The sequence below is a fragment of the Suricata suricatta genome, chromosome X (genome assembly GCF_006229205.1).
Source record: "Suricata suricatta isolate VVHF042 chromosome X, meerkat_22Aug2017_6uvM2_HiC, whole genome shotgun sequence".
In the NCBI taxonomy this organism is placed as follows: Eukaryota; Metazoa; Chordata; class Mammalia; order Carnivora; family Herpestidae; genus Suricata; species Suricata suricatta.
Window position 1 is genome coordinate 67,965,506 of NC_043717.1, and position 14,295 is coordinate 67,979,800.

Sequence of the window (14,295 nt, forward strand, 5' to 3'; positions counted from 1 at the left end):
GCAAAATGTTAACATTTGTTGAATCTTGGTGAATCCACTGGTGTTTGTTGCACTATTCTTTCAACATTTCTTGTATATTTGAAAGTTTTCATAATTAAAATGACAGGGGCATGATTCTAAGATCATCTCACAAAATAATAACACTAACAAAATTATCAGGAAGCTGATTATCCATGGCCAATTCTATATTTATTCATTAGATATTCCTTGGGGAATATCTAAGTTAGAAACATAAAGAGAAGTAGAATTAGCCAGAAGAGGTAATAAAAAGCACCTCACAAGCTGAGGAAACAGTATAAAAGGACCAGAATGGAAGACATTTTTCTTTTTCAGGGAATGGAATTCAATGTGTATAGAGAATGAGGCTGCCAAGGTTATGAAGGGGCTCTGAGACCACATCAAGAATTTTGGACTTAAAATTTTTTTTAATGTTTATTTATTTGAGAAAGAGAGAGAGAGAGAGAGAGAAATAACAGAGGTGAGAGGCAGAGAGAGAGGGAGACAAAGAATCTGAAGCAGGCTCCTGGCTCTGAGCTGTCAGCACAGAGCCTGACATGGGACTCAAACTCACAAACTATGATATCATGACCTGAGCCAAAGTCAGATGCTTAACCAACTGAGCCACCACCCAGGCACCCCAAGAATTTTGGATTTTTTGCATAGGGGCACATGAGCCCCAATGTTCATAGCAGCACTTTCTACAATAGCCAAATCATGGAAAGAGCCTAAGTGTCCATCAACTGATGAATGGATCAAGAAGATGTGATATATATATACAATGGAGTACTACATGGCAATGAGAAAGAATGAAATCTGGCTATTTGTAGCAAAGTGGATTGACCTCAAGGGTGTCATGCTAAGCGAAATAAGTCAGGTGGAGAAGGACAGATACCATATGTTTATTCTCATAGGTCTAACAGGAGAAACCTAACAGAGGACCATAGGGAGGGGAAGGGGGAAAGAGAGTTGGGGAAAAAGAAGGACGCAAATCATGAGAGACTCTTGAATACTGAAAACGAACGGAGGGCTGAAGGGGGAGGGGGAGGAGAGAAAGGGGGTGGTGGTCATGGAGAAAGGCACTTGTGAAGAGCACTGGGTGTTATACAGAAACCAATTTGACAATAAACTATTTAAAAAAATTTTTAAATAAAAGCAAGAAGAATTCAATGACAGATATTAAGCACTGGAGAAACACAATGAGATTGGCATTTTAGAAAACTCACTATGGCTGTAGAGAATGGAATGGATGGGGTCAAGAGTGGATATAGCAGCATCAGTTAAAAAGATGGCCTTTTGAGCAATGTGGTGAGAAATTATGGTAACCTACAGAGATGGAGACTTGGTGGTATGTTGGATGGGGGCAGGAGGTACAGGACAACAAAGGCTCAGAATTCCCAAGCTTTTGGCTTGAGTGAATGAGTAGATTGGTATATTCATCAAAATTGGGAATATAGGAACAAGAACAAGTTTGGGGTAAAAGATGTGAACCATGCAGCATTAGATATGTTGAGTTTGGAGTACCTAGAAGATATCCAGGTAGAATCCCCCTTGCATACAGAGTGAGCACGATAACTCTGGTTTCTGGCTTAGGTAACTAATTGGTCTTTCCCGCTGCCACTGAGTCATGAGGAGGTGGAGGCTCGGGTGCGGTCAAGATTCTGCTCCATCCTAACCCACCATGATGGCCAAGGAAGGCATTGCTGCTGGAGGTGTAATGGATGTGAATACTGCTTTACAAGAGGTGCTGAAGACCGCACTCATCCATGATGGCCTACCACATGGAATTTGCCAAGCTGCCAAAGCCTTAGACAAGCGCCAAGCCCGTCTTTGCATGCTTGCCTACAACTGTGATGAGCCGATGTATGTCAAATTGGTGAAGGCCCATTGTGCTGAGCACCAAATCAACCTCATTAAGGTTGATGACAAAAAGAAACTAGGGGAATGGGTAGGCCTCTATAAAACTGACGGGGAGGGAAAACCCCATAAAGTGGTTGGTTGCAGTTGTGTGGTAGTTAAGGACTATGGTAAAGAGTCTCAGGCCAAGGACGTCATCGAGGAATACTTGAAATGCATGAAATGAACAAATAAAAACTTGATTCTTGTTCCTCAAAAGAAAAAAAGGTAAGTAATAGATAGTGTTGCCATATGGGGAAAAAAAAGAGGACAAAATAAAAGTCACTTTCCCATTACATAAAATGGAAAACAGGGAAATGAAAATAAAACTTATCTAACTGCCATAAGTCAATACATTTCTAAATCATTGTACATTATTTCCTTCTAGTATTTTTAAAAATGGATATGTACATAGTAACTTTAATAGCCACACTTTTCTGTGGAGGCATCTCTACAAGTTATTTAGGATTGAGAATTAAAAATACTAGTTGACCCAATATCATTTTGTAAATCAGATTTTTGTACATATTCTTAGGCTGTTAAAAGATTCAAAACATAATATAAATTGCTGGACAAGTAACCAAGAACAACTCCAGAGTTGAAAAAATCATAGAGTAGAGAATATCAGTTTCAATATCTAGTTTATTATAGTATGTACTGGATCATTAGGGGATTCTAGAGCTTTCTGTGTCCATGCTACATAGTATAATTATAGGTATTCTGTCTTTTCTTTGAACATCTTCTTTCTCATAGTGTCTCTACTATAACCAATTCTCCCTCCATAGGTAAGAGATAATTGGTGCTATTGCTCCTAGGAGTAACCTCATTTTTAAAGGGTATTCTAGAATTTCACAGCCTAGAAAACCCAAAGGAATGAAGCCCTGAGATCATGCAGTTACTGTGCAATGACATTATAACTTCCTCTGCTTTTTAAAATAGCTAGATTTGTTTCCAGTTCTAATCCTTGGCTACTTCATAAATGCAGAATATTATCTAACAAAATCTCTGTGAAAATACAGAGACCCAAGTCAATGTGATATTATTACCAGCTGCAGAGAAAAGCTCAGTTGTCACCACACCACAAACAGAGTCAGACAGAGGAGAGAAGTCTGAGTGATGACCAAGGGAGCCATGACAGGCTGACCACAAAAGGAACAATCTAGATCCAGGGCCAACATGGAGTGGCTACAACCAGGCAAACACACATGGGAGCAAGGGACTCTGAAACCTAAGGTTATAAATCCACACCATATATGGTTGACCCCTAAACAACACTAGTTTGAACTATGCAGATGTTTTTTTCTTTTCGTAAATACATACAGTAAATGTATTTTCTCTTAATAACATTTTATTTTCTCTAGCTTACTTTATAGTACAAATACTGTATATAATATATATAAAATACAACATATGTATTAATTTACCAGTTCTGTTATTGGTAAGGCTTCCAGTCAACGGTAGGCTCTTTGTACTTAAATTTTTGAGGAGCCAAAAGTTAGACGCAGATTTTCAACTGTGGGGGGGGGGGGTCAGTGGCCTCTGTTGTTCATGGGTCATCTGTAACATTCTTACTGCTCATGATTCAAAGACTGGTTTCTCTAATAATTCGCTCAGGGTCTACAATGTGGCAGTATGCCAAACCTGGAAGTTACTGAAACTTCAGCCTTAAGACAGAGCCTGCAGTGTTGTGGGAGGTTGCTTATCAAGTGAAGAGGAGCACTGGCTCACAGTGCAGGGTGTGGGGGAACAGATCCACAGGCACAGCTTTTCTCAGGACAAAAGGCTCACTGAGGAGCTTCTTAGCAGAGTCTGGAGGACAGCACAGCCTATAGAAACAGATCATAACGATCAGTTCCTAGAAAACAAGGAGAACCTACAGGAACACTACTTCTTAAAATGTAAGCCCTTCCCAGGGGGCCTGGGTGGCTCAGTTGGTTAAGTCTCCTACATCAGTTCAGGTCATTATCTTGGGGTTCTCAGATCGGGCTCCACATTGGGCTCTGTGCTGACAGCTCAGAGCCTGGAGCCTGCTTGGGATTCTCTCTCTCTCTCTCTTTCTGCCCCTCCCGGATTTGCACTGTAACGGTCTCTCTCAAAAATAAACATTAAAAAAAATTTAAGCCCTTCGCTGTGTTCCAACAGCCCCCTGTGTTTCGCTCTATAATAGCATTTATTATATTTAATGTATCTACCTGGGTTTTTTTTAACCATCTTCCTCAGTGGAGTATAATCATTTAAAGGGTAGAAATGAGGCAAAAACTGCTTATTGTTTATCTCTGTGTTCTCAGTTTGTGACACATGTAGGGGTTCAATAGTGAATAGAGCAAGCAGCCCAAGCCATATACCTTTCTTTATAATTTATATGACAGGTAATTAATTAGTAAATATTATTTAATTAAATTATTCTATTGAATTTTTTTCAAGTTAGATTAATTTTCCCCTATTTCAAAGGCAGTCAAGCAAAAATAAGCACAAAAATTCACCTCTAAACTCACAAAAGATAACCACTGCTGATTTTCCAGGATATACCTTTCTAAATATGTATACTTAAATTGGTTTCTTAAAATGGAGTCAAACTGTACATATTGTACATAACCACTTTACAACCAGTTTCTTCAGTTAATCATGTTCATTGCTCTTCTATATGTAAGACTACCTCACATGTATTGGCTATATGGTATTCTATTAAATATATGTAACACACTTTATTTATCTAATCCCCGCTACTGGAAATTTAAGCTGTTTCTAACTTTTTGCTATTTCAAAAAGTCACTCCATGAAGATCCTTAATAGTTATATCTTTGCACACATTTTTAGTTATTTACTACAACTGCTGAGTTGAAGGGCCTGTATGTTTGTAAGGCCCTAAGATATGTATCTCTAAACTGTTCTACCAAAGACTGTACCAATTTACTCTCAAACCAACAAAGCATAAGAATTCTTGTTTCCCTGGCTGACTCTGTATAGCTTAAAAAGCACTCTCCCATTGAAATTGGGAACAAGATATTAACTTTTGCTTCTATAATGGAACATTTTCTTATCCAATGTAATAAGAAATAAAATGTATTAGGAGAGATACAAAACTATTTTTGATATGGTGATCGTATTGTCAGCTATCAAGAAAATGCAAGAGAATCAACCAGAAAACAAATAAAACTAATAAGAGAAAAAGGTAGCTGGACACAAGGTTGATGATAACTAGTTAGAAAAAGTAGTGATGGGGCACCTGAGTGGTTCCATTGGTTATGTGTCTGACGCTTGTTTTGGCTCAGGTCATGATCTGACGGTTTGTGAGTTCAAGCCCCACATCAGGCTCTGCACACTAATAGCATGGAGACTGCTTGGGATTCTCCGTCTCTCCCTCTCTCTCTGGCCCTCCCTCACTTGCACTCTCTCTGTCTCTCTCAAAATAAGTGAATAAACCTAAAAAAATTCTTTATACCTATAGTTATGTTCTTTTTCTCTTTTAAGGATTATATTTTTATGTTTTATTCTTTCATATTCTGGATTAGATTTATCTATTTTATTTTCTTCTTCCAATAACACTTTCTTATTTATTTGTCAGGTCTATAGGTTCATTAATTTCTGGATTCTATTCAACGTTATTGATTTTTCCCTTCAGTTTCCTTTAGGTTTATTATTCTTCTTCCAGCTCATTGACTTGAAAGCTCTATTCATTTATTTTTTAATTCTCACTTATTACATCCAGGTAGATCATCTGTGCTTCACACCCACCTATGTTGTTTAAACATGAGAAACTGTTTTGCTTATGTAAAAAGGAGAGGGAGAGAGAGGGCGAGGGAGAGAAGAAAGAAAACATTTGAAAAATCAAAATAATTGACCAGGGCTAGAACTGGAGTGAAGCAAGAGACATTTACCCTGGGTAAAAAATTTAAGAGGGTGCCAAGAAAACTCAGTAATCAAGACAAATACGTTAATGCAATATTTTGGAAAATCAAATTGGAAACAACCTGCAGCCTGGTTGCCTGCTTTGATAAATAGGGTTTCATTGGAACCAGGACCAGGACTAGAGTAAGATCACTGAGGCAGGGTTTGGCAAGCACAGGAGTAGATCTTGCCTTTAAAAAAAAAACTTAATATGTTTTTTATCATAGATTTCTTAGACTAATTTCAATTTTTGAAAATACTGAAATAAAAATGTACCTTTAATGACTGAGATTCTGTACACCATCTTATTAAATTTTGTACCCAAAGTGAGTAGTTGCTTTACTTGCCTTGCCCAAGACCTGTCCCTATAACTGATTGTTGATGATAGTATAATGACTTTTTTCTGTTTCTTTATATTATATTATATTATATATTATATTATATTACTCTGTTTTCTAAATCTGCATAGTAAGTATGAATTACTTTTATCATCAGGAGAAAATTAAAAGGGAAGTCAAGACTCACTCAATGATGTTCCTTGTGGTTTCACCATGGGGCTTGCAAGAAACAAAAATCAGTGTACGGATAGCTCTGCAGCTTCAAATGGCTTGAGCCACCTGGCGATCTAAAGAAAGAAACACATTGCTACTGAGTGGTCTGGGTTATCAGAAACTACCAACTGGCCAGCACCTAGGATTGCTTAGGAATAGAGGAGAAGAAGGATTGGAGCCAGCCCACTGTGAGCACCCTTAGCATAGTAAGGGAGTAAGGGACTGAAGGTGGTGGACATCAAGAGAACACCCAATTAGTTCTGTAACAGGAAAGCTATCCATCCTTACACAGTCCCGCCTGGGCTGGGTTCACCACAGCAACAATGAACTGCCCATCTTCCTTCAATTTTAGTAGCTGTGGCAAAATCTTCTTTGCTCAACCAGTGTGGAATTCACAGTTGGTGATGCCTGCAGAAAAGAGGCCCACATGACAGAATTCAAAAATCAGTCCCAGCATTAAAGGAAGCAAAGGTGGGGAGGGGGGCTTAAGCTTTACAGAAATGTACAGGAGCCAAGGCTCTGCCATCTTCCCTTTGGATCTCGCACACCTCTGAATAACAGTGAAAGAAATGCTTTTGGACCTGATTCGTTTTTGCCAGAGCACTTTTCCTTACAATATCTCAGCAGGCCTTTCAGCTTGAGTTATTTTAAAACTTAGTGACACATACCACATAAGTACTTCTACCAAGAAGAAAACCTTGACTTTTACTCAAGTGCTCTTTCTTCTCTATTAGAGATTTCCACAGAGCCTCTGGAGTCATTTGTAGGTAGGGTACAGGGAACAATGGGATCTGTGTTCTGTATTGTAGTTTGGCATAAGATTTTGTTCAAAGAAAAAGTTCTGGTGCTAAAAATTATTTGAAACCTATCGTATTTTGTTATGATGCCTCATGAGTTTAATGTCAAGAAGGCTCTTCTATATTTTCCAAAGTTTGTCAAGACAACAAGGCTTGTTCATCACTTCAGGCTCTTCTTCTGGATAGGAAAAAAAAGGCGGGGGAAGATTAGCTATTGGGACCTCTTTCAGAAAAATCATCAGGACCCAATTCCAACCACTCCAGGACACCCTCCCTTCCCTCTGTGCAGGTCACGGATCTAGCAGATGCCCTTTTCCCACACAACCCTTTACACAGCACAGAAAAACTGCAGCTCTTAATTTCTCTCCAGACTGCGAGCAGTGTACCATTGAAGGCTGTAGTCCACCTGGTATCCTCTACTGCCTGTTCCACCAACTCAATCCCAAGGACCTGGGATGTATACTGAGCCAGAGAGAGGCCAATCACACCTGAGGAAGTAAAAGGAAAAGAGGAGGGGAGGGTACTTTATGATTTTGAACCACTGGCATTATGCCTGCACCACTACCACAACCTACCCATCTGGGCCCTGGATAGGGTTTGGAAGCTAAGCAGCATGTAGATGTTGTCCTGGGCTGCCACTTGCCAGTTTCACAGCAGATATCAAGGAGGATGGTGTTAGGGTTCACTCCACTCAGCTCCCCCACTGTCTGATATAACACTTCAGCACTAGCAGTGTTAATCTGGAAAAAGGTATCTGGAGAGATGTGGATCTTCAAGCCCAAGAGATCTCCAAAGAGGTGGGGTTCCCCAAACAGGAGCTGGTATGGGGATTGCTGATGGCTAGAACACATCTGTGTGCTGAAAAAGAATTTTTGAAAAAGCATTTTGGGATGGCAGGCCATTCTACCTCTGGTGGTTGGCAGGGGGCAGCATCTCAGCCAGGAGATGCAGCTCCCATGGCATGGCCCTGAGGAGTCTGTAGGAGTTCCATCTCAGGGGATGGAGGTCTATGCAGACACTCTCTCATCTGAATTTGGCCTGGTTTCTCAGACCTGGCTGGTGTATAAGGGCCAGTATTACTTAGCCCAGTTCCTCCACAATAACCAGTCCTGCCTCAGCAATCTACAACCCAATCTACGGCAAGCCATCAGCCTCCTGCTTGCTGTTTCCCTATACCAGGTTTACCTTTCCTGAAAGTAAAGTGCTCTCAAGTCACAGATTGCTCCTAGCCCGGTGATAAAAAAACTTCTTTACAGCCTCTTTCTGAACACAGAGCTCCTCCTGCCAAGACCACAGAATCAGGAGTCAGGCAAAGAGTCATCTCTGACAAATTTTCTCTCCAAGCTCTACAGTAATCATTCCTGCAGTAGTCAGACAAGAAGGCACATTTCTCAAATCCTATTATAAATAACACTTAACATAAAGTAATGTTCTATATGACAAAAAATACACTATTTTCACATCTCAGGAGAAGCACTGCTTTGCTTCTCAGCTTTTGACAAATCCTATACAAGAGACACAGTGCTTACTCTAGTTTGAGCCTCTTTCATGGTTTTCTAAAGAAAGTGTAAGAGTTATTCTTGTAGTAAATAAGGAGCTAAACTAAACTTTTGCCCCATCACAAAGAAGCAATAACTTTTCAATTCTCTTCAAAATTCTCCACAGCAAATATTCCAACCACCCACTGAAACACCACCTCAAAGATGTGAGTCCTCAAAGAAAAGAAAGAGGTCATGGAAGGGAACGATCAAGGTAACTAAGTTCTTTCTTTGAGTTCAGAATATTTTAAAATTCTTACATCCCTGTAGAGAGCCTAAACATTTGCTTGACACAAGTATAGATCACAATAAACTATATTGGAGGTCTACAGTTAAAAGGCCAAGGATTATAATTTGGGGGTAAATACCCAGTAGTGTGACTACTGGACCCCAGGGTAGTTCTATTTTTAACTTTTTGAGGGGACCTCCATACTCTTTCCCACAGTTATCGTAGCAGTTTGCATTCCCACCAACAGTGCAAAAAGGCTCCCCATTCTCTGTATCTTTGCCAACATGTGTTGTTTCATGTATTTTTTTGATTTTCACCATTCTGATACATGTGAGGTGATATCTCATTGTGGTTTTCATTTCCATATCCCTGGTGATGAGAGATGTTGAGCATTTTTTCACGTGTCTGCTGGCCATCTATATGTCTTCTCTGGAGAAATGTCTGTTCATGTCTTCTGCCCATTTTTTAATACAAGAACCTAATTCAAAGTGATTCATGCATCCTGATATTTATTGCAGCATTATTTACAAGACCCAAATTATGGAAGCAGCCCCTGTATCCACTTATAGTTGAATGGATAAAGAAGATGTGAGATATATATATATATATATATATCCATATATATAATATGGAATACTATTCAGCCATGAAAAAGCATGAAATCTTGCTATTTGCAACAACATGGATGCTGCTGGAGAGTATAATGCTAAGTGAAATAAGTCAGTTGGAGAAAGACAAATACCAAATGATTTCACTCATATGTGGCATTTAAGAAACAAAACAAATAAGCAAAGAGAAAAACAAAGACAGAGACAAACCAAGAAACACTCTCAACTATAGAGAACAATCTGATGGTTACCAGAGGCCAAGTGGGTGGGGGAATGGGCTAAACAGGTTATGGAGATTAAGGAGTACACTTGTGATAAGCACAGGGTGATGTATCGAAGTGTCAACCCACTATATTGTACACCTGAAACTAACTTAACACTGTATGTTAACTATACTGCAATTAAAATCAAAATAAATGAATGAAAGGTTTTTTGGACATATGTAGATTACCATTATTTACTGCATCCCCCATTACTATCGCATTATGTATTTTCCTAAAGTTCTGTGAGTTATTAGATGTAATATTAAATTGTTGTATTTTCCTTTTAAATTGAATCTCCTAACCTTTATTAAGTCTTCTTTTTTATCTCTAGTAATACCTGTTGTCTTACAATCTACTTTGATATTAATGAAGTTGTATCTATTTAAATAAATGCATATATATATACATACATACATACATAAAAATAAAAGGCCAGGAACTGTGTGTCAACTATACCCAAATTTTTTTTAATTACAAAAAAAAGGCCAGGAATCAATGACATGGGATCAAGACCTAGGTTGGCTATTTACTGGCTCCTTAACCTTGGGTACTACTACATCGCCATTTGTTTATCTGAATTAAGGGTTTCAATACCTCTCCTCTCACCTACTTCACAAGCTGGTTGAGATGATCATGTTGAGTATAGGAATGTTTTAATGGGGGAACATTTGAAAGCTCTAAGTGAATTATGAATGTAAAGTATTTTATCTGAGTTATGAAATTCTGACTATATTCTTGTCTCTATTGAATTGGCTTTTAGAGTCTGTAGAGTATCTACCAAGTTCCATGGGCAAAGTTCTTGTGAAAATACCTGGGAATCCTCACAAGATAATTAACTTGGTAACCCCACCTCAGTCTCTGTTGTTTGCATATGCGAGCAGCTTGGTTAGAGAGTATCCTGGCCACCTGCTTGTCCTCACCTCCAACCCCTCTTCCCAACCCCCACAAATACTCTATGGATGTGTAGTTTCTGCTATCTGCCCTGAAACTTCCAAAACCAACTGCAGGATAGTGAAAATAAGGGCTGCTACAAAAGGTGCCCCTTATCATTCTGTGAGTCTCACCTGTCTTTAATTCCTGAGGATAGAAAGGGATGATGGCCATTGTGTGTCCTTGGTTATTGGTGCGAACTATGAGCTCACACCAGTACCCACCTTCATGAAACAGAAGGCAGAGCTCCACTGGGGACTGTTGAAGTAATACTTCAAAGTACTAGGAAGAAAACAGTATTATTATGTAGGCAAATCTAACGAGTTGTGCAGCTGATTATTCATGCTGAGTGATTGCTATGGGTTAAATTATATCCATATATATATATTCATATGTTGAAGCCTTACCCCTAGTACCTTAGAATGTGACCATATTTGGATATAAGGTCTTTAAAGATGTGATTAAATTAAAATAAAGCCACCATATGGGTGGGCCCTAATACAACCTGACTGGTGTCCTCATAAAAAAGGGAATATTGGGGTGTGCCTGGGTGGCTCAGTTGGTTAAGCATCTGACTTCAGTTCAGGTCATGATCTCACGGTTCGTGGGTTCGAGCCCCACATCGGGCTCCATGCTGACAGTTCAGAGTCATGAGCCTGCTTTGAATTCTGTGTCTCCCTCTCTCTCTGTTCTTCTCCTGCTTGTGCTCTACCTCTCACTTTCAAAAATAAACAAACATTAAAAAAAAATTTTTAAAGGGAATATTGGGACACAGAAAGAGACATCAGGGATGCACAAACAGAGGAAAAATCATGTGAAGACTCAGTAAGAAGATGGCCACCTACAGGCCAAAAAGAGAGGCCTTGGAAGAAACCAAGCTTGCCAACATCTTGAACGTGGACTTTTAGCTTTCAGAATGTAAGAAAATAAACTTCTGTTGTTTAAACCACGCAGTCTATGGTATTTTGTTATGGCAGCCCTATCACACTGATACAGATTTTGGTTACCAAGAAGTGGGATGTTGCTGTAACAGATACATAAAAATATGGATATGGCTTTATTTATTTTTTTATTTTAGAAATATACAGAGAGAGAGCTAACAGGGGAAAGGGGCAGAGGGAGAAAAAGAAAGAATGTTAAGCAGGAGAACCCAATTCAGGGATCGATCCCACAACCTTGGGATCATGAACTGAGCTGAAAACAAGAGTCAGACACTCAGCTGACTGAGCCATGTAGGCAGCCCTAGAAGTGGCTTTAAAACTGGGAATGGGAAGGAGAGCCTGGGTGGCTCAATCGGTTAAGCATCCAACTTTGGCTCAGGTCATGATTTCACGTTCGAGTCCTGCATAGGGTTCTGTGTTGAGAGCTCAGAGCCTGGAGCCTACTTCCGATTCTGTGTCTCCCTCTCTTTGCCCCTTATCTGCTCATGCTCACTCTCTCTCAAAAATACATATTTAAAAATTTAAGGAAAACAATGGGGAATGGGCAAAGACTGCAGGAGTTTTGAGGTGCATGCTAGAAAAGCCTAGATTGCCTTGAAGAGACTGGTGGTAGGAATAAGGATATTAAAGGTGATTCTGGTGAGATCTCAGAAAGAAATGACAAACATGCTATTGGAAAGTGGACAGAATTTGATTGATATAAAGTAAAATATAACTTAGATGAATTGTGTCCTAGTGTCGGGTAGAAGGTACAAATTGTAAGTGCCAAACCTGCATATTTAGCTAAGGAGATTTCTAAGCAGTGTTGAAGGTAGAGCCTGGATTCTCCTTGTGCTCACAGTAAAATGTGAAAGTAGAAAGATACATTGAAGAGGAATTATTAAGCAAAAAGGAACAGGATCTTCAAGATTTGGAAAAAATCTCAGCCTATCCATATAACAAAATGTGAAAGCATGTTCAGGAGACAACACCAAGGTTATGGTGGGGCAGTTTTTTGAATAAGAGATAAAAGGTGTGACTCATGGATTCTAATCAGCCAACTCAGCAGAAGTCAGAAATAGAGATGGAGTTCTATCAGCAGAAATACTTCCAGCTTAGACTAAAGGGCACAGAGACAGGATATAATGAAGAAAGGCTTTCAGACTTCTGGGATTCCACAGGACAGGACAATAGGCCTATCTGACTGCCAACAGGTGTTATCCTTCAAGAAAAGGGAGGAATGACCTCAAGACAATTCAGAGTCAGCAGGGCTGCTGCAGCCACTATAGGCCCAGAAAAGACAGCCCCCGGGGGAGAAGGCTGAATCCTCAGTTTCAGTGGTCCAGACTGCCAATGTCCAGGGTCTCAAGGATAAGCCTGCCACACACACCACTGGGCCAAAGGACAGAGCATCAACCCAAAGAGGATAATTCTCAAGCCTTAAGATATAATGGAATTTGCCCTGCTAGGTTTCAGACTTGCTTGGAATCTAGGACAACTGTCTTTTTTCCAATTTCTCCCTTCCAGAATGGGAATGTCTACCCTATTGTCAGTTCCACAGATTGTATTTTGGAAACAGATAATATTTATGGTTTGACAGGTCCACAGCTGAAAAAGATTTTTGCCTTAGGATGAATTATACCGTGAATCTCATCCACATTTGATTTAGATGATATTCACATAAGGTTAGGGATTTACTGCTGATGCTGGAATGGGTTAGGGGTGCCTAGGTGGCTCAGTCAGTTAAGTGTCTGACTTCAGCTCAGGTCATGATTCTTCCAGTTCATGAGTTCGAGCTCTGTGTTGGGCTCTGTGCTGACAGCTCAGAGCCTGGAGCCCGGTTCGGATTCTGTGTCTCCCTCTCTCTCTACCCTTCCCCTGCTCACACACTTTCTCTGTCTTTCAAAAATAAATAAACATTAAAAAAAAACTGGGGCTGTTAAGGGTGCCTGGCTGGCATGTAACTCTTGATCTCAGGGTTAAGAGTTCAAGCCCCATGTTAGGCACAGAGAATTAAAAAAAATTGGGGGCTGTTAGGAAAGGTTGAATATATGTTGCATGTGAAGAGAAAGAACATGAATTTTGGGGGTCCAAAGGGTAGAGGGTTATGGGCTGATTCACATCCCCCTAAAATTCATATGTTTAAGTCCTAACTCCCATACCTCAGAATGTAAGTGTACTTGGAAATAGGGCCTTTCCACCCTCCTACACTGTTGGTGGGAATGTAAACTGGTACAGCTGCTCTGGAGAACAGTGTGGACGTTCCTCAAAAAACTATCAGTAGAACTCCCCTATGACCCAGCAATAACACTGCTAGGGATTTACCCAAGGGACACAGAAGTGCTGGCACATAGGGGCACGTGTACGCCAATGTTCATAGCAGCACTGTCAACAATAGCCAAAACATGGAAGAAGCCTAAATGTCCATCACCTGATGAGTGGATCAAGAAGATGTGGTCTATATATACAATGGAGTATTCCATGGCAATGAGAAAGAATGAAATCTGGCCATTTGTAGGAAAGTGGATGGACCTCGAGGGTGTCATGCTAAGTGAAATAAATCAGGCAGAGAAGGACAGATTCCATATGCTTACACTCATAGGTTTAACAAGAGAACAGGAGAAACCTAACCGAGGACCATGGGCAAGGGAAGGGGAAAAAAGTGTTAGGGAGAGGGA

General features: G+C 39.9%; 1 protein-coding gene and 1 pseudogene across 1 annotated transcript in view; one reads left to right on the forward strand and one right to left on the reverse strand.

Moving 5' to 3' along the window:
• Positions 1–1,681: 1,681 nt before the first annotated feature.
• LOC115284041 lies at positions 1,682–2,080 on the forward strand (annotated as a pseudogene).
• A 1,174-nt stretch (positions 2,081–3,254) lies between these two features.
• TRMT2B (tRNA methyltransferase 2 homolog B) overlaps positions 3,255–14,295 on the reverse strand; it is a 27,934-nt gene continuing 16,893 nt past the window's right edge. The window contains 7 exon segments of the mRNA XM_029929674.1: positions 3,255–3,719; positions 6,307–6,406; positions 6,621–6,740; positions 7,516–7,617; positions 7,773–7,987; positions 8,315–8,396; positions 10,820–10,979. Coding sequence (XP_029785534.1) covers positions 3,596–3,719; positions 6,307–6,406; positions 6,621–6,740; positions 7,516–7,617; positions 7,773–7,987; positions 8,315–8,396; positions 10,820–10,979 — 903 coding nt within the window. The 3' untranslated portion in view covers positions 3,255–3,595.